This window comes from Coregonus lavaretus, assembly GCF_964263955.1.
Source record: "Coregonus lavaretus genome assembly, contig: HAP1_SCAFFOLD_680, whole genome shotgun sequence".
NCBI lineage: Eukaryota > Metazoa > Chordata > Actinopteri > Salmoniformes > Salmonidae > Coregonus > Coregonus lavaretus.
Genome location: NW_028164815.1, coordinates 33,970 through 55,560, shown reverse-complemented (window position 1 = coordinate 55,560; position 21,591 = coordinate 33,970). Strand labels below are relative to the sequence as shown.

General features: G+C 41.9%; 1 protein-coding gene and 1 pseudogene across 2 annotated transcripts in view; one reads left to right on the top strand and one right to left on the bottom strand.

The window, feature by feature from the left end:
• LOC311116584 (uncharacterized protein) overlaps nt 1-5,258 on the bottom strand; it is a gene marked incomplete at its 5' end in the record, with an annotated part of 42,538 nt that extends 37,280 nt beyond the window's left edge. Inside the window, one exon of the mRNA XM_084191657.1 lies at nt 5,171-5,258. Coding sequence (XP_084047783.1) covers nt 5,171-5,258 — 88 coding nt within the window. The remainder of the gene's footprint in view (nt 1-5,170) is intronic.
• Nucleotides 5,259-13,142: 7,884 nt separating this feature from the next.
• Nucleotides 13,143-15,366, top strand: LOC311116597 (F-box only protein 5-like; annotated as a pseudogene). The gene is made up of 4 exons: nt 13,143-13,803; nt 13,932-14,019; nt 14,281-14,479; nt 14,672-15,366. The product of its transcript is annotated as an F-box only protein 5-like (transcript).
• Nucleotides 15,367-21,591: the final 6,225 nt, after the last annotated feature.

Here is a 21,591-nt window from a genome sequence, read left to right as displayed (position 1 = left end):
GATCGTACTGTCACGGTTCAGACAGACGACCAGAGGACCACAATTGCGTCACACCAGAAAGTTTATTAAAACTTAAGGGAAAAGGGAAGTAGGGAGTGAATGAAGGCTCCAGGGGTAACAGGGATCCCGTCCAATGTGCTGGGTCTGTGCCCCCCCCAGTGGCAGCGATGCGTCCTAAGAAGCCGGTGGTGGGTGGTCCAGAAGTCCTGGGGGGGGGAGACACAGACACAACAGGGCGGAATGAAACAAGGCAGCAGTACAGTTCAAGGGAAATCCAAAATACGTAGTAGCAAGGCAGAAGGCTGGTCAGAGTTACCGGGATTGAAGAGTAGTCAGGAGTCGTTATGGCAGAAGCAGGTCTGGATCTCCTGGGGCAGAAGAGTATCCAAAAATCAGGCAGGTCCGGGGTCACAAAACCAGGGTGAGCCAGAAGCGCGAGCAAACAGGTTCCGGGTGTGAGCTTTGCAGACGATCTGACACCGGAGAGCTGAAAGACAGGGCCTTAAATACTGGGAGAGGTAGTGGGTAATGCAGCGCAGCTGGCAGAGTAATTAGAGCAGAGCAAAGCAGGGACAGGTGGAGCTAGTTAGGCTGAGTAGAGAGAGTGGTGAGCAGAGTGGAAGAAAATTAAGGTGGTAACCCGGTGGAGTGAGAGGCTCATGACACGCCCCAAACAAATGACATACACTATGTGCATATGCTGAATCAGTGTATATGGTTACTCGCTTACCTTCTGCTAACAAACATGCTTCTGTTAGCCCCACAAGTTCAGCAAGTTGTGCAGACGCAGGCTGTGGTATTACTTCAGCCTTTTCAACAACAAATCCCGTCCCTCTGCCTCTAACTACTGCATAACCAGCACATAACTTATCTCCTACCCGATAGCAAGACCCATCAGTCCAATACTCCAGGTCTGCTTCACGTAATGGAAAGGCTTGTAAATCTGATCGAAGCCTCGAATATCTCTCTGCTTCTTGGACACAATCATGTGGCTCACCATCCTCGGAAGTTGGTAAACTCTCGGCTGGATTTACTGTATCACATCTCACAAGGGTGACATCCTCCTGCTCTAAGAGTCTATGATAGTCTCTGAGCCTAGGCATTGTCAATGTATACTTCCCATAGTTCAAAAGATTTCTGAGACTATGATGGGTAAGAATTGTCACGGGGTAGCCCATCGTGACTGATGATGCTTTGTCATACATGGAATACACCCCCACCATTGCTCTGTAGCATAGTGGTAACCCTAGTTCTACCTCTGAATAAGCAGTAGAGTAGTAGGAAATAGGCTGAGGATTCGTCCCCATGCCTGTCGGTTGACAAAGAACCGCGCATGCATATCTACCTCCAGTAGAAGTAGACACATATAACAAAAAGTTCTTTGAATAATCTGGTAGTGCAAGTGCAGGTGCCTCCTGCAACCTCTGTTTGATAGTTTCAAATGCCACATGACCTTCCGGTGTCCAGGAAAGATTGCTATGAAGTTGACCACTCTCAGTACCCCTCACCATAGCCCTCAATGGGGCCATCAAACTAGTATAATCCTCTACCCAAGCGGAGGAATAACCAGCAATACCCAGAAATGTCATCATTTCTCTGACTGTTCTAGGTTTTGGAGCCTTACGAATAGTTTCCACCTGCTTGTCTGAAATGTTTCTGTGGCCATGAGTTATGTTTTGACCTAAATATACCACTTTCTCCTGACAATATTGCAACTTTTTCTGTGACACCTTGTGTCCCTTTTCTGCCAATACCTGTAGTAATTTAATTGAGTCCCTATGACATGTTTCCTTATTTTGTGAGCAAACCATTATATCATCCACGTACTGAATGACAGTGCTCTGCAATATCTGATCTATCCCTACCAAATCCTCCTTCAATACTTTATTGAAGATATGCGGCGAATGCCGGTACCCCTGTGGCATTCTATTGTACTCATAGAACTGTCCCTTATAGGTGAACCCAAATAAATCCTGACTCTCTACACTAAGTGGAACACTGAAAAATGCTCCACATAAGTCCAGTACTGTAAAATGTGTCGCATCTGGAGGAACTTGAGCTAACAAGGTATGAGGATCTGGCACATCCGCTGGAAAGTCAATCACTATTTCATTCACTGCTCTCAAATCATGAGCTACACGATAACTTCCATCTGGTTTTTTTACAGGCCACAAAGGCGTGTTACTCCGAGGGTGTTTTGTTGTCCTTAAAACCCCTACTGTCGAAAGTCCATCAATTTGTGGTTCAATCCCTTTGATTGCTTCCTCTGTCAATGGATATTGATTTTTCCATGGAGGTTTGGCTCCTGGTCGAAGTTCAACCTTCACAGGTTGAGCTGATTTTACAAGTCCAATATCAGTACTATGTTGAGACCACAACCCTTCTGGAACTTGTTGCAACATCTCCTCTTTCATAGGATCTGAATCAATCTTCATATTGCAAATGGATTCATGTGTCATTCCTACAGCCTGTGGCTCTCCTTGTCCTTGAGCCGAAATCATTATTTTGAGAAATCGTTGATCTTCACTTCTCCAAATCGCCAAATTTTCTTTCGTTGGTCTGAAAGTAAGTTTCTCTGCTTCTGTCATCATTTCTCCCATTTGCTTTTGCTCATAGCCTTCTGAAACCAACAAGGTAACATGTGGCACACTCTTCTCAATCTCAAATTCTCTATTCAGATAATCATCGGTGTTTATCTTCATAGCTGCTCCTTGTGGTCCTAAAATAATGCAACTTGAGCTAAGTTGAACATTCTTCGGTTGATGACTCAACCATTCCTCTGATTGTGGTTGAGCAGCCTTCTTGAAATACTTAAGCGTACAATGGAATGGATATTCCGGAAGCTTTGCATCAGGCATATTTGCAACAATAAATTTTTCCCATATCTTAGCCTGTTTCATAAAATCTTCACTGAGATTTCCAATCCAGAATACTGAAGACGAATCCATCTCCGTCATCATCGACAATTGGTAAACCTTTTCCTTTGGCATTTCTATCAGACAGCCGTCTGGTGTACATCTGATTGTACAGTTCAACTTACACAAGGCATCTCTTCCCAATAATGCAACAGGTGTATGTTCTGATACCAGTATGGGTATCTTAATTTTGTGATCTTTATAGCAGAGCTCAATTGGTTCCGTAAGAGGAATCAGCTGTTTTACTCCCTAAAATCCGATTGTCCTAACGAGTTGATTGGACATAGGGAGATGTGTAGCATCTTCAGGTCGAACACAGGTGAACGCTGCTCCGCTATCCGCCATTACTTCCAATGGTCGGTTGTTTATTTTCACCTCAATTGTTGGATCTCTTTCCGATCCTGACGCTACCAGCTGACACCTCCCTTTCGGATCATCTAGGCACCTCTAGAATCCGTGCTCCGGACCCCTGTAGGGGTTCACTGGTCCTCCAGATGATTTTGCCTGGCCCCTGTATCTTCCTCTGAAATTCCCTCTAATGTTTTCTCCTGCCCAATTGCACTCCCGGAAAAAGTGACCAACCTGTCCACAATTATAACACACCTCTGGAGACGGCGGGAAGTATGTCTTAACTCTTCCTCCCCTTTCTAATCCTTCTCGTCCTCTTCCTCTCCAATTCTGTGTCTGCCCAGAAATTGGCTGTGGGTATGAATTAACTGGTGCCGCCATTGGTGGCTGGTACAATTGCGGTTGGAACTGTTCTGGTGGAAGCTGTGGCAGTGCTTGTTGGTTCGGTACACACGGACTCTGCATAACCAAAGCTTGTTTCTTATCCTTTTTATTCTCTCCCAGTTGTATCAGATTAAGTTTCCGGAGAGTTTCTTCGTCCTGCTCTTTCTGATTGAGTTCCTTCTTCCTGTACAGATCCACTTGATGAGCTATGTGATCTGTATAGACCCCTTTTGTCATGCTTCCAAGTCCAACTACTTCTGCCAGTTTGCTTCTTACTGGTGCGGGCAGTCCCATTTGCAGTTTAGCTCTCAAAATTGACTGCTCAATTTGACTCACATCTGGATCATTTCCAGTAATATTTCTCCACACTTGATGAACTCTTGACACATAGGCTCTCGGATTTTCTTGTTGTCCTAGTGGGTCAATCAGAATATTATCAGGATGCACATTCGTTGGAAATGTATCTTTCAATGCTCTCCACAGACGATTCCTACTTGCAGCCAACAATTCAGGATCGTTCACTGCCGTCCCAACATATCTCATGAGTCCAGCCCTCTGGAAGACTTCTTCCATATCCGGAATCCCAATGAGATTAGCCAACAGTCTCTTAACGTCTCCTATGGCAGACTGTGTTCCCACCGTAATTTCCTCCAATTTCGAAATCCAAGGATAGGCCCCATTCTGAAGAATAGGCAGCTTCTCCAGTATGTTCGACATATCGGTATTTTGCAACGGCTTATATTCAAAGTTTTGACCTCGAATGATAACTGGTACCATTTTGCTCGGGGTATCTTTCCTTGACCTTAATGCATATTTTGTCTCATCTTTTTCAGATTCTCTTCTCAGCTGTCTCTCCTTCCGTATGGTCAGCGACTGAAGTTGTTCCTGTACCTCTCTTACTTCTCCTGCAGTCCTTGCACTCTTCAGTTCTGATAAGCATTGGTCTATATCTCCGTCTATTTCTTCTGCGACAGTCTTTGCAGGACAAACTCCCTTCAAATACGCAGCACCGTCAGTCTCCTCTTTATCGCTGTCTTCATCTTTGCTTCCCTCAGCACTCGAAGATATTGTATCCTTCTTCTTCGAATCTTCCTCAGCACTGTAATATCTTGTATCCTTCTTCTTCAAACCTTTCTCAGAATATCTTGTATCCTTCTTCTTCAAACCTTCCTTACCCCTTCTCTCCGTTCTGGCCAACCTCCGTTTGATGACCGGATCATATCCACCCATGATCCCCTCTAAATCACTCTGATCATCATCGTCCTCCTCCAATTCCATCCTACTTAACCTCATACCACCCTTAGTTTTCAGACCTCTCGTTTTCTTTCCACCTTTGGTGCTTGGATGCATTTTTACGGTCGTTTCTGCTTGTCCTCTCTCTATAATTTGTTCATCCTCATCTCTGATGTAATAATCCCCCTGTTGGAGGATCACTGGAAGCTGAGGATAAGCATCCCTAAGCTCAACTTCCTTCTCATACGGTGGGGGTCTTCTCGCCGAATCCGTATGTGAGAAAGGTATACCGACCTCTACCCTCAGTTTCTCTGTCGACGTCTCTTCCTTTAGCTTCTTCTCCATACCTTTGCTTCCCTTGTCTTTGGTATCTTTCATCAGTTTTTGTCCTTCGTCTTCAAACAATTTAAGAACACCCAGCTCCCTTTGTCTCTTCTCTTTACGTCGTTCCTTTTGTTTTCCCTTCTTCTGATCTGCCTTGTAAATTGACAGAAGTACTTTCATGATGTTGATAACATCCGGATTAAGAGTCCCTTCCTCTGGCCAGGGTTGTTCAATGTCAGGCCAACGTTTGTTCCATTTGCCGGATAATCTCGCAATACCCTTAACTAAAGGATTACTATGTTCGACTATATTAACTGGTGTAATAACTTTCATAGCCTTGCTATCCTTTCTCCCCATTGTAAGTCCTCTTTTATCTTCCTTTATTGTGAACTATTTATTTTAGCCTATGGCTTCCCCCCCTTTAATTATTAATATAACCTAAACAACCAGAGAGAAAACAAATTTTTTTTTTTTTTTTTTTAAATCACTAAATAAAACGAAAAATTAAAAAATATGACTATTAAAATTTTTTAAAAATCTGAATATCAATTTTTTTTTTTGAAAAATATGAATAATTAAAAAATTAAAATATGAATATTAAACCTTTGGAAAAATATGAATAATTAAAAAAAATTAAAATATGAATATTAAAATTTTAATTAAAAATAAACCCCCCCAAAAAAATCCATTAAATTATTCAATTAAAATTTTAATTAACAACTATGAATAATTATAAATAATTAAGACCAATTTTTATTTCTACACCTATTTTACCAATTTAGGACCCACTTACCTTAACCCCTCCGGAAAGTGAATACCAGTAGTCAACTTCCACAGCAATCCAAACAACATGGAATTCTAATCTACAACACCATCACCCCAATAAATTCCATTGTTTAATATGCACCCAGAAGTATTTTACTATCACCGAATAAAACAACATGCACCCAAGTATTTTAATATCACAGAATAAAAAGACTTCCAATCTACAACAATACCACACCAATATAAACCATTGTTTAATATGAAGCCAAATATTTCAATATCACAGAATAATGTCAGTACCTGCTTTCCAACCGAATCCCCCAGTCAGGCCCAGTAATGCACTGAGACCCAAAACTGCAACTTTTATTCCCTGATCAGTCTGTTGCCAAGCGTGTAAGAGAGTATCATTGCATCCAACATCCTGTTGAGAGACTTTGTAGACAAAAAAGTACTAGCCTGATTTTGGATGATCCTCTGTTTGCGTCACACCTTGTCACGTCACGCCACGCAACGCCGCGCACGTTAGCCCCCCTCTCTCTCCTTCGCTCCGTTCTACAGCCTCATATAACAAGGGAAGAAAACGATACAGCCAAGCATTTAAAGTTTACACTTAACCAAGGTATTCCCCACTCATATTTGCTACCAAACGGAACCTAGAAAGAAATAAATCAACACATTTTAAACCGGACCCCAAGAATAAATAAATCGCTCAAAACATTTTAATTTTATTTTAACCCGTCATTCAAATCAATGCATTATACTTCGTCACCATATATTTAATTTATAAATGTACTACATCTCAACAAATAGTTTAACGTTCACATAACAGTTACTTTAATAATTTTAAAAGAGTCGTGTTCACCTTTTCCGGTAGCCATTACCCCTGAAAAGAAACCTGAAACAATCATATGACCGTACTGGCCACCATTTTGTTCCGTCGCCTCAGCACGACCGCATGTCGTAGATTTAGTGCCGTAAACCAAAACGTGTCCTAATCTCGTGTCATAAACTCCCCCTTTCTGTAGTGTAGTGTCGCAAAATTAAACGCATGCGCACAACCATTCACAAATACTTTTCCCCATGAAAGAATGATTCTCTACCTTCTCTCCCCAAACAGAAAGAATAACAGCCAGCTGTAACTTCCCATTTCCCCCTTATAGTCAAACAACATTTAACAGCGCTCACAAAACATACAACCTGACTTACAGACAGTGACAAGTTTAAGAGACTTTAACCCATCGCAATGGAATCTCTAAGGATATCCGTTAGCATGTAGCACGCAACACAATTAGCATTCAACCTTAGCAGTTAGCTTAGCCTACGGTACACCGTGACACAAAACCCAATTAGCACTAGCATCCACCTCAGCCACCATGATGTAGCATGATTCACACTTTAGCCTTAAGCATTAGCATTTAGCATTTAGCCACGATGTACCACGTGACCCGAACCATACAATCAAGCCTTAGCCACGAGACACCACGTGGCCTGAAACAATCCAGCATTAACACCAACCTCCAGCTAACTGCAGCCTACTAGCTATACAAATGAACACCCCGCACCGCGGCCCAATCATTGTCCATGATTATCAATAATATCTCCATCTAACTTTTTGTTGCCTTGAAAGATGAATCTCATATCAAGCGGTTATCCCCAAACCAATTTCCCGTCGGCCAGAGGAGGAGTATAACATAAATACACCAATTCACTTCATAATTCCCGCTTAAGAAATCAACCTGATTCAGTCTAACTAAGCCCAGGATTTGTAGCCCATCCCTAAAGAATCGCCTCGATCAAGAGGTCTTGTCCAGATTCACGGTGCTCTAATTATGCAGATATCTCCCAACCTTTATTCTCTACCAATCCATTGTCCTAAACATGCTATTATTCCCCATTTACCCATCAACCCAATTTAGAATATTTGTTATCAGACTCCGAATCAACAACAACACCATACCTCAATAACGACCCAAGTACTTTTAACTGTACACCGTCAAAGCCCTCTCCCCAATCAACGAAATGACTAGTGTCCAAAGTTTGTGAATAATCTCACCTTTAGCCGGCTTGAACAGTAGTCAACTCGCGAATCCAGGAAAGGGACCAACAACGATGCAATCAATATCTCAGCGGAGCCTCCAAATTGTAGTGTAGGTTATTTGTAGGTGTTGTCGTCAATCAAGAAGTCTGCTTAAGTTGGATCGTGTTCAAAGGCCTTTATTCAAACCACGAGGTTCCAGCGTAAGTACGGACACAATATCCGGAGAACCAGACCCCAAATAAATCTTGCTGCATTCTAACTCTTCGTCACCGCTCCCCCCTTTATATAGCCTTCCAAGAGTTGAATAGCTCCCTCTACTGTTCAATCCCCGTATCTTACCACCCACTTCCTGTTTGTCATATGTGACGTCACGCTAAAACCTTCCCTCTGGATAGCAATAATCAACCTTCCATTTCTTCATGAAAAACCTTTAACAAAGACATAATTTTAATATACTACATTAGCTAACGTTAGTTAATGTCAACCAATTTGACTAGCTAACTAGCCATAACTGTCTGGCTTAGCTAACTAGCAATGGAGTTGAATATTCATTTAACGTCAGGTAACTAGTTAAACTGCTTAGTAGCTATACGTTTTCCAATAACGTTAATGTCAATATTACATATTGTCGTTTTAAGCGCAAAACGTACGCGCGTAAAATTAGAGGTTAGCTAGCGTTGGCTATCCTATGAATATAATATCCACAGAGTTAACATTACTATTATCTTTAATATAGCTAAGGTTAACGTTACTGGACTGATCTGATGCTGCCTACGATTAATGTTAACAATTATCGTTTAGTAGTGTCAAAGTCGCGTCAATTCAAATCTGGTATTAGGAACAAAAGAGGTCAACACGACTTCTAAGATATACTAGTTATTTTAATTAATGCAAAAACCTTCAATGGTAAACAGTGGAGGCTCCTGAAAAAATTCTCAGGGGGGGCAATTTTTCTGACGATTTAGGTGACCTACACACATTTAAAAAAAAGATACAGTGGGGAAAAAAAGTATTTAGTCAGCCACCAATTGTGCAAGTTCTCCCACTTAAAAAGATGAGAGAGGCCTGTAATTTTCATCATAGGTACACGTCAACTATGACAGACAAATTGAGAAAAAAATATCCTGAAAATCACATTGTAGGATTTTTTATGAATTTATTTGTAAATTATGGTGGAAAATAAGTATTTGGTCACCTACAAACAAGCAAGATTTCTGGCTCTCACAGACCTGTAACTTCTTCTTTAAGAGGCTCCTCTGTCCTCCACTCGTTACCTGTATTAATGGCACCTGTTTGAACTTGTTATCAGTATAAAAGACACCTGTCCACAACCTCAAACAGTCACACTCCAAACTCCACTATGGCCAAGACCAAAGAGCTGTCAAAGGACACCAGAAACAAAATTGTAGAGCTGCACCAGGCTGGGAAGACTGAATCTGCAATAGGTAAGCAGCTTGGTTTGAAGAAATCAACTGTGGGAGCAATTATTAGGAAAAGGAAGACATACAAGACCACTGATAATCTCCCTCGATCTGGGGCTCCACGCAAGATCTCACCCCGTGGGGTCAAAATGATCACAAGAACGGTGAGCAAAAATCCCAGAACCACACGGGGGGACCTAGTGAATGACCTGCAGAGAGCTGGGACCAAAGTAACAAAGCCTACCATCAGTAACACACTACGCCGCCAGGGACTCAAGTCCTGCAGTGCCAGACGTGCCCCCCTGCTTAAGCCAGTACATGTCCAGGCCCGTCTGAAGTTTGCTAGAGTGCATTTGGATGATCCAGAAGAGGATTGGGAGAATGTCATATGGTCAGATGAAACCAAAATATAACTTTTTGGTAAAAACTCAACTCGTCGTGTTTGGAGGACAAAGAATACTGAGTTGCATCCAAAGAACACCATACCTACTGTTAAGCATGGGGGTGGAAACATCATGCTTTGGGGCTGTTTTTCTGCAAAGGGACGAGGACGACTGATCCGTGTAAAGGAAAGAATGAATGGGGCCATGTATCGTGAGATTTTGAGTGAAAACCTTCCATCAGCAAGGGCATTGAAGATGCTCCGTGGCTGGGTCTTTCAGCATGACAATGATCCCAAACACACCGCCCGGGCAACGAAGGAGTTGCTTCGTAAGAAGCATTTCAAGGTCCTGGAGTGGCCTAGCCAGTCTCCAGATCTCAACCCCATAGAAAATCTTTGGAGGGAGTTGAAAGTCTGTGTTGCCCAGCGACAGCCCCAAAACATCACTGCTCTAGAGGAGATCTGCATGGAGGAATGGGCCAAAATACCAGCAACAGTGTGTGAAAACCTTGTGAAGACTTATAGAAAAAGTTTGACCTGTGTCATTGCCAACAAAGGGTATATAACAAAGTTTTAAGAAACTTTTGTTATTGACCAAATACTTATTTTCCACCATAATTTGCAAATAAATTCATTAAAAATCCTACAATGTGATTTTCTGGAATTTTTTTCTCATTTTGTCTGTCATAGTTGACGTGTACCTATGATGAAAATTACAGGCCTCTCTCATCTTTTTAAGTGGGAGAACTTGCACAATTGGTGGCTGACTAAATACTTTTTTTCCCCACTGTATGTCCAGCAACAACATGAAGACAGGGGCAGCATATAAGTCAATGCCAGAAGCATTTATTGACTGATCTCAAAAGTGTTGGCTTACAAAAGCAAAATAAGTTATCACAGTAAAAATAATCAAGGGTGTTCTTTCACATTCCTCAACACTGCATAAACAATATGCATTTCCATAAACAAATGAAATATCAGCTGAAAATACAGCATCTTGGTATTTGTTCAGATTGCAGGATCAACAAGAGCTTTTACCACATTTGTTGCCTCATGGTTGAATTGGAAATATGTGCACCTGAGCATAATTCACAACAAGCAAGCAGGAGCTTTTGATAGAGGCTACTGAAAACATTGATGCAAGTTATTGGTAATAAGACATTTTTATAGACTTCCATATTCTGCCCTCTTGTATAGATTTGTGAAAATGAACAGTGATAGACATTTTGCCTGAAAACAGAATTTGAAAATAATTTATAGAAAAGGTAAACACAGCTATCTGTATGGCTTTGTAAAAATGAACAACCATATTCTGGCCAATTGTATAGATTTGTAAAAATGAACATGAACAGATTATTATTTTTTTTTAAACTTTTTTAAAAATTAAAAATAACTATTTTAAACAACATCAACTGTGAACTGATTTGGGCGTGTGTGTGTTAAAGAGACAGACAGGGAGGGACAAAGAGAGAGAGAGGCTACATTACTTGTACTGAAACTGTTCTCTTCTCTCTTTCAATGCAGCAAAGCGGTTAATGACTTTTTCATTGAAATCAGGCATGCTGAGGACTAGTTCCCTCTCCATGGAAAGCATGGCCAGTGCATTCAGACGTTCCTGGCCCATTGAATTTCGCAGGAATGTCTTAACTCGTGTCAAAGTTGAGAAACATCTCTCAGCTTCAGCTGTTGTCATGGGAGTAGTTATGAGGATGTTCAACAGAGTCACAGTCTCAGAGAACGTCTCCTGGAGGTTGTAGCTCATGAGAACCTGGTACAGTGCCAGTGCACCACGGTTTGACTTTCTCGTCCTCGGCAAAAAGACCGTTCAGTCTCTCCAAAAGCACACTGGCGATTGAGACTGAGGTTGATTCCGAGATGGGAAGGAACTCAAAAAAGCGCTCCTGCACTTTGTGGTTGCTATCTATGTACCTCAGCACAAGCACCAGCTGTGTCTGTGTAGAAACGTCCGTGGTCTCGTCAGCTTGGCTAGCTACGAAGTTCGCCGACTTCACCTCCTCCACAATATGTTCCCTCATGACCGCTAGCATACAATCCAGTAGCTCTGAACGCTAGCCATCTTTTGATAGTAGTACGTGAATTGATTGACGCTGCTACCCGCTCTTTTCTTAGTTACGTTCATGGTTATGTTACGTATGACGAAAGCGCGTAAGTGCAAGCCCTCAGAAACCCATAGAGATTGTATTGAAAGCTCTGATATTTGAAAAAAATAAGATTTTACATGAGAGGCTATGACAGACTTCTGGGGCGATTTTCAACCTGACTGAAATCGCCCCAAAAGGGGCGGGGCCATTTGAAGCACGACTTTAGCCTGATTGGACATTTAGTGGCAGATCAGACGTCTAGATTAAAACACTGATAACTACTGTTGCCGTGATATAATTGATTAGAAAAAAAATCCCTTTTCCCGTTTGGCAGTGCGTCGCCCATATCGCCCTAATGAACACACCGCCCCTGATGGTAAATATGATGTTTCGTATATACGGGCTCTCTGAGATGTCTCGCAGGACACCCCAGACAACTAAAAACATTGTTCCAGATTCAATACTCAAATACTCCGACAGAGAAATTTTCCCACTTCTCTGCTGGCCAATTAGAGTAAAGACTTGAGCGTGGTTTAAACTTTCTCAGCCAATCCGTTGGTTCAGGGGTTGGTCTCATCTCCTCGGCGCCATTTGTTGTACACTTCAGCCAGGCACAAGATTATCATAACAACCTATCATAGTGAGAAGAGCCAGCTCCCTTAGACATCATTCCTACGTCCAAGGAAGGCTCACAGATCACAAAGAACCAGTATAGTCTAGCATTTGAAGACACAATCCTTATCTTATTTTACCCCCTAAAACAGCTCTTCACATCAATCACAGCCTGCCAGGTGTCACAGCCTACATTAGCCCAGTCAAGAATGCATTCTTTCTAAGTTAGTCATCCCATCAATTTAGGAGAATAATAAATCCCCAATAGTAGTTAACTATAATATTTTACTCTAAATTAGTTGGCTAGCCGGTTAGCTAACCTGGCTAGCTAGTTAGCTATGCTGCAAGCTAAATTGGGGGGAACTAGGGTAGGGCGCCCTTTGATTTGGAGGGATTGCAGCTCTAAATTGTCCTAACTTTTTGATCAACCAAAACAATATCTAGCTAATGTTACATTTTAGAGAATGTAACTAACTCTAGTATGAGTGTGCAATCCACGGTGGTGTGATACAACGTGTTATGTAGCTACTGTAGCTAGCCAGTTTGTCGCGTTTTGATTGAGATGAAACTGGCTAATGCACCGTTTTATTTTCTCTTCCTCAGGGCTACAATTTGTGACCACAATCAGTCATTTAAAAATGAAGTGTCCGTCCAACTACGAGGAACCCCGGTTTCCATGCAACATGGAGAAACATGTCACATACAAGGAGTCGGGCCTGAAAACCTCCCCACTAAAGGAATGCGTCCAAGTAGTAGTCAAACCACAGCTCTCACCATGTGTCACCACCGCTGCCAACTTTTGCCTCAAGGATGATGTGAAAGGTGTTCACAATAAGGAGAACAACCAACATGATGGGGTACTTGACGAGGTAAACCTAGGCTGTGAAGCATTCGAGGACATCGGTTTCCTCTCTTTACAGAACAGCCAGATAGAGGACGTTGATAACATAAAGGAACTAGAACAGTCTCCAGGACAGGATATATTCTCCCCATGTACTCCAGTTGCTGATTATCACAAGGCTAAGCATACTGCCTCAAAACTCCCCATACTGAAGTTTCAACACGCTGTATGCCAAGATCTCGCCAACAGTTTCAAGAGGACCCATAGCTATGACTGGTCTGTGATTAGCCGGCTAGCAGAGGACTCCGGCCTTGAAAGGGTTTTGGGTGGGAACATGGGCCTTGAATGTATGGCTGTTTTAAAAGCACTGCTGGAGAGGGACATGAAGCACATCCTCACCAGGATCCTGCATCTGCTAGGAGATGTCGACTTGATAAGGTAAATGACAAATGTAATAAGGTAAACATGTGACCTTTACTGGTCCTATGACAATTGTACAGGTTTTTCAACATGGAAATGTTTTTATACTCTTATCATGTATTCATTCATGGTGGTTTTCTTCACAGCTGTAGAAAAGTGAGCAAGACCTGGAGAAAAATCTACCAAGGCAAGTCTGCACTCCGTAGATGCGACCAGGCTAAACAGAGACTCAGGGTAAGCGCTAACATTTAACTGGGGTTCCTTTAGTCATTGTATACCCTTTATCAGGTGTCAATGGTTTTGAACCACATTGATGGTTTGTTTTTTTTAGCTTGCAGAGGCTCCAAACTTTGCTAATCCCTTATGCTGATATGTTCTTAATCTGGATTCATTTACAGGGGCTCCTTCAAGTACTTCAATCTTAATTACCTAACCATAGGGTAATCCACTGCATGAATATTGTTTGGTAAATGGCAATGTCCGTTTTTGTTGTAGGACCCAAGAACTTCTGTAGGACTGGAGAATGTCGGCTCTTTGACACGAGACGCCGCCCTGTCCCGGGTTGTAATGACCTGTATGCAGAGGGTAGCTTCAACCCCTTATCCATAAGTCTAGCTATAGGATGCTCTCCCAGAGAGAAGGCACACCGTCGCTGTACTGCTCCCAGCAATCTCGCTTCAGAGAATACCAAGCGGTGACGGTTGCGCTATTCACTTTGCATGTAAAGGTTCAGAGGACATGATGGTGCTCAGTGTGTGTACTTATTGAGAGTTGGTGTCACCCTTCAATCAGTTCTAAGAAAGTAATTGACATGTTCATGTTACAAATGATACAATGAGTGAGTTATGCTCCGTAGCCTTATACATTCTTTGCTTGTGTTCTCTAGGCTGCCAGTTTGCTGAAGCAGCACGAGTCGCTGAAGCCCTGTAAGCGCTGCGGCTCTCCTGCCAAGCACAACGCAGATGCCATGAGGGCCACCTGTACCCGCCTCAGCTGTGCCTTTGACTTCTGCACCCTGTGCCAGGGCCCTTTTCATGGCTCCTCAGCCTGCCACACAGGGCTGGCCCGGGGGCCTAGCAGCTCCAGAGCCATCCTCATCGGCAGCGCTCGCAGCAAGAGGAACGTCAGGCGCCTGTGAGATCAACGCCGCCCTGGATGAAGACTCAATAACGCACCTTTTTTAAAAACCAACTAAATTTTAACTATTATTTAGTAGTTTTATTCATGGACCTTTTAGCCCACTGCCTCCTCTCCACATACCAAAGGGATCTCGGCTATTGGAATACCCTGTATTAGAACACATTTGTATTCTGTGACAATCCCGTGATGCCAGGTATTCGGCATTTGTCGTCAGAAAGCGACAATCTTACTGGAAGCCAAAAACAGAATGTTTACCTGAATTGTACATTCATTTTATATTTCTTAATGGAATATCCGTCCGTAAATATATTTGTCTGTTAAATGTGAAATGTAAATATTTATATTGTTGAAATAAATTTATCTTTTGCGATTTTCTAAATTGTTTTGTTTTTCTCCCAATTTATTTTTCTAAGCTACATACCGCCAGAAAACGCGCATGCATGCACAAACTTATTTTCTGAATTTAATCAAGCCGAGCATGTCACAATGCCACTTGCTTCAAAAGAGCTGACAACTGGTGAAACTAAGCCATTCATCCATTGGTGCCATACTGCAATGTATTTTCCAATGTAATTGGTAGTCCAGTCTTGTGGCTTTAACAAAGGTCTTCGGCCTCAACATGTCACCTCTTTTATAAAGGAGTAATGAAGCCATTGATGCCAATGAATTCATGAAAATGCATTACTTTTTAATTACAAATGAATTTCCACCAAGCTGCAAATGATTAACCTCAACTATGGCTCTCTCCTCTTGCTCCTCTCCCACATACTGCACAGAATTTCATATGCTTCTCTGAAATCCTCCGATTACTCACTATCTGGAAAGATGCATTGTTAACCTTAAGGAGTTGAAGACTAGGCATAGCTGAAAACGGACATTCTTTACACATTGACACCAGTGATTCATACTCCCTTCATGGTCAATGATTTCAGGCAATTATGATATCATCAGTACATTGCTCAGGATAGCCGCTCAGTGGATTACTCTACTGAGGGTTTGATAATGTGCTATATCCGACTGACAACAGACCCATTATTCTAACAGTTTAGAATGAGGTGCAATTTGTTTTATGGTTCCTCTGTATGCCCATCTTAGTGGAGCCAAATCACACCTGTCTAAAAGCAACTCATGAGGTCCATGATAAGTTGACGACCCTCATTTTTTATGCAGACTAAAGGCTACATCATGTCAAACAAATTACTGGTATTCTCCAATAAAATCAAATTGGATGTGTAGGCTTATCTGTAAAGTTCATGTGTTTTTCACATATTGGGGGCATTTAATAATTGAGAAATGTAACAGCGATACTATACTGTACGTTCAATTAAAAAGTCTCTGGGTAATACAAACACAATTTCTCCCCAGTCTGACTAAAATTGATTTCATAGGCCTTATCTGCTGCCTGAAATAATCAGTGGTGCTTGCTCAAAGTCTATATGGTAAAGCAACAGGCCAACTTATTTCACAATTGTATCATCTTTCAATAGTGAAACATAATGCTCTCTGTGCATTAAAAGCATTTTGCTGTCACTCAAAAGAGATGCCTTTGTTTTTCTCCTGCAGACCCAATACATCAGTGGTTTTTCCAATTAGCCTTCCTCTCAGTGCACGTCCTCCCAGTCCATCGGTGTCTGGCCACAGTTGTGTCAGCTCCCTCTGTGCACCTCTATCCTGGGGTTGCTCTCTATTGCTGCCTGCTACACAAAATGTCAATGTGCAGTTGACCGTTCCGGCATGTGTCCTGCCAGCCGTGGTGACAAGTAGCCATTTTTGTGACTTCCCCCTCCTGCTCTGGGCAACGCCCTCGGGGGTGGAACTACACTGAACAAAAATATCAACGCAACATGTAAAGTGTTGGTCCCATGTTTAATGAGCTGAAATAAAAGACCCCGGAAATGTTCAATATGCACAAAAAGCTTATCTCAAAATGTGTGCACAAATTTGTTTACGTCCCTCTTAATGAGCATTTCTCTTTTGCCAAGATAATCCATCCACCTGACAGGTTTGGCATATCAAGAAGTAGATTAAACAGCATGATCATTACACAGGTGCACCTTGTGCTGGGAACAATAAAAGGCCACTCTAAAATGTGCAGTTTTCAACTGTACCGGACAGATGGCAGACAGCGTGTATTGCGCCTGTGTGGGCAGACGGTTTGCTGATGTCAACGTTTGTGAACAGAGTGCCCTGTGGTGGGGTTATGGTATGGGCAGGTATAAGCTACGGACAACGAACACAATTGCATTTTATCAATGGAAATTTGAATGCACAGAGATACCGTGACGAGATCCTGAGGCCCATTGTTGTGCCATTCATCTGCCGCAAAACCCTCATGTTTTAGCATGATAATGCACATCCCCATGTAGCAAGGATCTGGACACAATTCCTGGAAGCTGAAAATGTCCCAGTTCTTCCATGGCCTGCATACTCACCAGACATGTCACCCATCGAGCATGTTTGGGATGCTCTGGATTGACGTGTATGACAGTGTGTTCCAGTTCCTGCCAATATCCAGCAACTTCACACAGCCATTGAAGAGGAGTGGGACAACATTCCACAGGCCACAATCAACAGCCTGATCAAATCTATGTGAAGGAGATGTCGCGCTGCATGAGGCAAATGTTGGTCACACCAGATACTGACTTGTTTTCTGATCCACACCCCTACCTTTAAAAAAAAAAGGTATCTGTGGCCAACAGATGCATATCTGTATTCCCAGTCATGTGTAATCCATAGATTAGGGCCTAGTGACCAGATGCATATCTATATTCCCAGTCATGTGAAATCCATAGATTAGGACCTAATGACCAGATGCATATCTGTATTCCCAGTCATGTGAAATCCATAGATTAGGGCCTAGTGACCAGATGCATATCTGTATTCCCAGTCATGTGTAATCCATAGATTAGGGCCTAGTGACCAGATGCATATCTGTATTCCCAGTCATGTGTAATCCATAGATTAGGGCCTAGTGACCAGATGCATATCTGTATTCCCAGTCATGTGAAATCCATAGATTAGGACCTAATGACCAGATGCATATCTGTATTCCCAGTCATGTGAAATCCATAGATTAGGGCCTAATGACCAGATGCATATCTGTATTCCCAGTCATGTGTAATCCATAGATTAGGGCCTAGTGACCAGATGCATATCTGTATTCCCAGTCATGTGAAATCCATAGATTAGGGCCTAATGACCAGATGCATATCTGTATTCCCAGTCATGTGAAATCCATAGATTAGGGCCTAGTGACCAGATGCATATCTGTATTCCCAGTCATGTGAAATCCATAGATTAGGGCCTAGTGACCAGATGCATATCTGTATTCCCAGTCATGTGAAATCCATAGATTAGGGCCTAATGACCAGATGCATATCTGTATTCCCAGTCATGTGAAATCCATAGATTAGGGCCTAGTGACCAGATGCATATCTGTATTCCCAGTCATGTGAAATCCATAGATTAGGACCTAATGACCAGATGCATATCTGTATTCCCAGTCATGTGAAATCCATAGATTAGGGCCTAGTGACCAGATGCATATCTGTATTCCCAGTCATGTGAAATCCATAGATTAGGGCCTAATGACCAGATGCATATCTGTATTCCCAGTCATGTGTAATCCATAGATTAGGGCCTAGTGACCAGATGCATATCTGTATTCCCAGTCATGTGAAATCCATAGATTAGGGCCTAATGACCAGATGCATATCTGTATTCCCAGTCATGTGAAATCCATAGATTAGGGCCTAGTGACCAGATGCATATCTGTATTCCCAGTCATGTGTAATCCATAGATTAGGGCCTAGTGACCAGATGCATATCTGTATTCCCAGTCATGTGAAATCCATAGATTAGGGCCTAGTGACCAGATGCATATCTGTATTCCCAGTCATGTGAAATCCATAGATTAGGGCCTAATGACCAGATGCATATCTGTATTCCCAGTCATGTGTAATCCATAGATTAGGGCCTAGTGACCAGATGCATATCTGTATTCCCAGTCATGTGAAATCCATAGATTAGGGCCTAATGACCAGATGCATATCTGTATTCCCAGTCATGTGAAATCCATAGATTAGGGCCTAGTGACCAGATGCATATCTGTATTCCCAGTCATGTGTAATCCATAGATTAGGGCCTAGTGACCAGATGCATATCTGTATTCCCAGTCATGTGTAATCCATAGATTAGGGCCTAATGACCAGATGCATATCTGTATTCCCAGTCATGTGTAATCCATAGATTAGGGCCTAGTGACCAGATGCATATCTGTATTCCCAGTCATGTGTAATCCATAGATTAGGGCCTAGTGACCAGATGCATATCTGTATTCCCAGTCATGTGTAATCCATAGATTAGGGCCTAATGACCAGATGCATATCTGTATTCCCAGTCATGTGAAATCCATAGATTAGGGCCTAGTGACCAGAGGCATATCTGTATTCCCAGTCATGTGTAATCCATAGATTAGGGCCTAGTGACCAGATGCATATCTGTATTCCCAGTCATGTGTAATCCATAGATTAGGGCCTAGTGACCAGATGCATATCTGTATTCCAAGTCATGTGTAATCCATAGATTAGGGCCTAATGACCAGATGCATATCTGTATTCCCAGTCATGTGAAATCCATAGATTAGGGCCTAGTGACCAGAGGCATATCTGTATTCCCAGTCATGTGAAATCCATAGATTAGGGCCTAGTGACCAGAGGCATATCTGTATTCCCAGTCATGTGTAATCCATAGATTAGGGCCTAGTGACCAGATGCATATCTGTATTCCCAGTCTTGTGAAATCCATAGATTAGGGCCTAGTGACCAGATGCATATCTGTATTCCCAGTCATGTGTAATCCATAGATTAGGGCCTAATGACCAGATGCATATCTGTATTCCCAGTCATGTGAAATCCATAGATTAGGGCCTAGTGACCAGAGGCATATCTGTATTCCCAGTCATGTGTAATCCATAGATTAGGGCCTAATGACCAGATGCATATCTGTATTCCCAGTCATGTGTAATCCATAGATTAGGGCCTAGTGACCAGATGCATATCTGTATTCCCAGTCATGTGTAATCCATAGATTAGGGCCTAATGACCAGATGCATATCTGTATTCCCAGTCATGTGAAATCCATAGATTAGGGCCTAGTGACCAGATGCATATCTGATTTAAAGGTATCTGTGACCAACAGATGTATATCTGTATTCCCAGTCATGTGAAATCCATAGATTAGGGCCTAATGAATTTATTTCAATGGACTGATTTCCTTATATGAACTGTAACTCAGTAAAATTGTTGAATGTTGCGTTTATATTTTTGTTCAGTGTAACTAGCACTTTTCCTCCCCCTCTCAACCGCCCCCTGTTTATATCTTCCACTAATAGATTGTAGTGTAAAGGAGAAAAATATTATTCATATATGTAGAGTATACAAAGAAGAAGATGCGATGCCCTAGGCTACCACTGAGTCAAACAATCAACATGTTGGCCGCTCAAATGACTGATAACTGTTGATTGGGATTTTCTGTCCAATTGGATTATGGTCACTATTTCTCACCTTCACAGAAGCGTTCTTATTCTAGATAGGTTCTTAAAGTAAGGCCATACACATTTACTTAAATGTTGAACGGATTCCCCTCTTCAATTTAATAAAAAAAAAAAAAAAAAAAATATCTGAAAAAGTGATCCTGAGGCCCATTGTACTGAAAAAGTGCACGATTAGAGGATGCTTCCAGTAAAGAGATACACAACTTCCTCTTGGATTATGGCTGAATTATGCCTCTTTTAGCATCCCCAAGAGGCTATCATCTCTTAAAGTTGGTTGCCAGGTGTTGAACTAAGGTCACTATAGTATTTTAACAAGAAGGTCCACTTCTTGATTTGTATTTGCTTGCCACACAATCTGTTAAACATTTATTTACATTTGTATGGCCTAAATACTGAAAAAATGAACTAGGAATCTGTCTCATTCCATTATTTGTTGTGAACAGTTATTTGACTTATTAGTCCAAAAATAGTGTAGTGTAGGTTATTCGTAGGTGTTATCATCAATCAAGGAGTCTGCTTAGGCGGATCGTGTTCAAAGGCCTTTATTCAAACCACGAGGTTCCAGCGTAAGTACGGACACAATATCCGGAGAACCAGACCCCAAATAAATCTTGCTGTATTCTAACTCTTCGTCACCGCTCCCCCCTTTATATAGCCTTCCAAGAGTTGAATAGCTCCCTCTACTGTTCAATCCCCGTATCTTACCACCCACTTCCTGTTTGTCATATGTGACGTCACGCTAAAACCTTCCCTCTGGATAGCAATAATCAACCTTCCATTTCTTCATGAAAAACCTTTAACAAAGACATAATTTTAATATACTACAATAGTTCTGACATTAAATGTGACATTTTGAGTATGACCCACTTCTGATGTATTCCTGATCGGTCCTTATACTAAAGTCAGTTGTAGAGATTTAGATTTAGTGAATAGCGTATCGCCCATCCTGAATTTGAACATTTTCCAAAATCACATCTTTAATTTTCTCAGTGCATCTTGTGACCTCAGGGTATAAAAAAGGGTTGGAATTCTGTGAAACCAGCCAACATGGACAGGAATGACTGTGAGTTGAAAGGAGACAGCCTTTGACTGTGAGTATGTATCAGATGGCC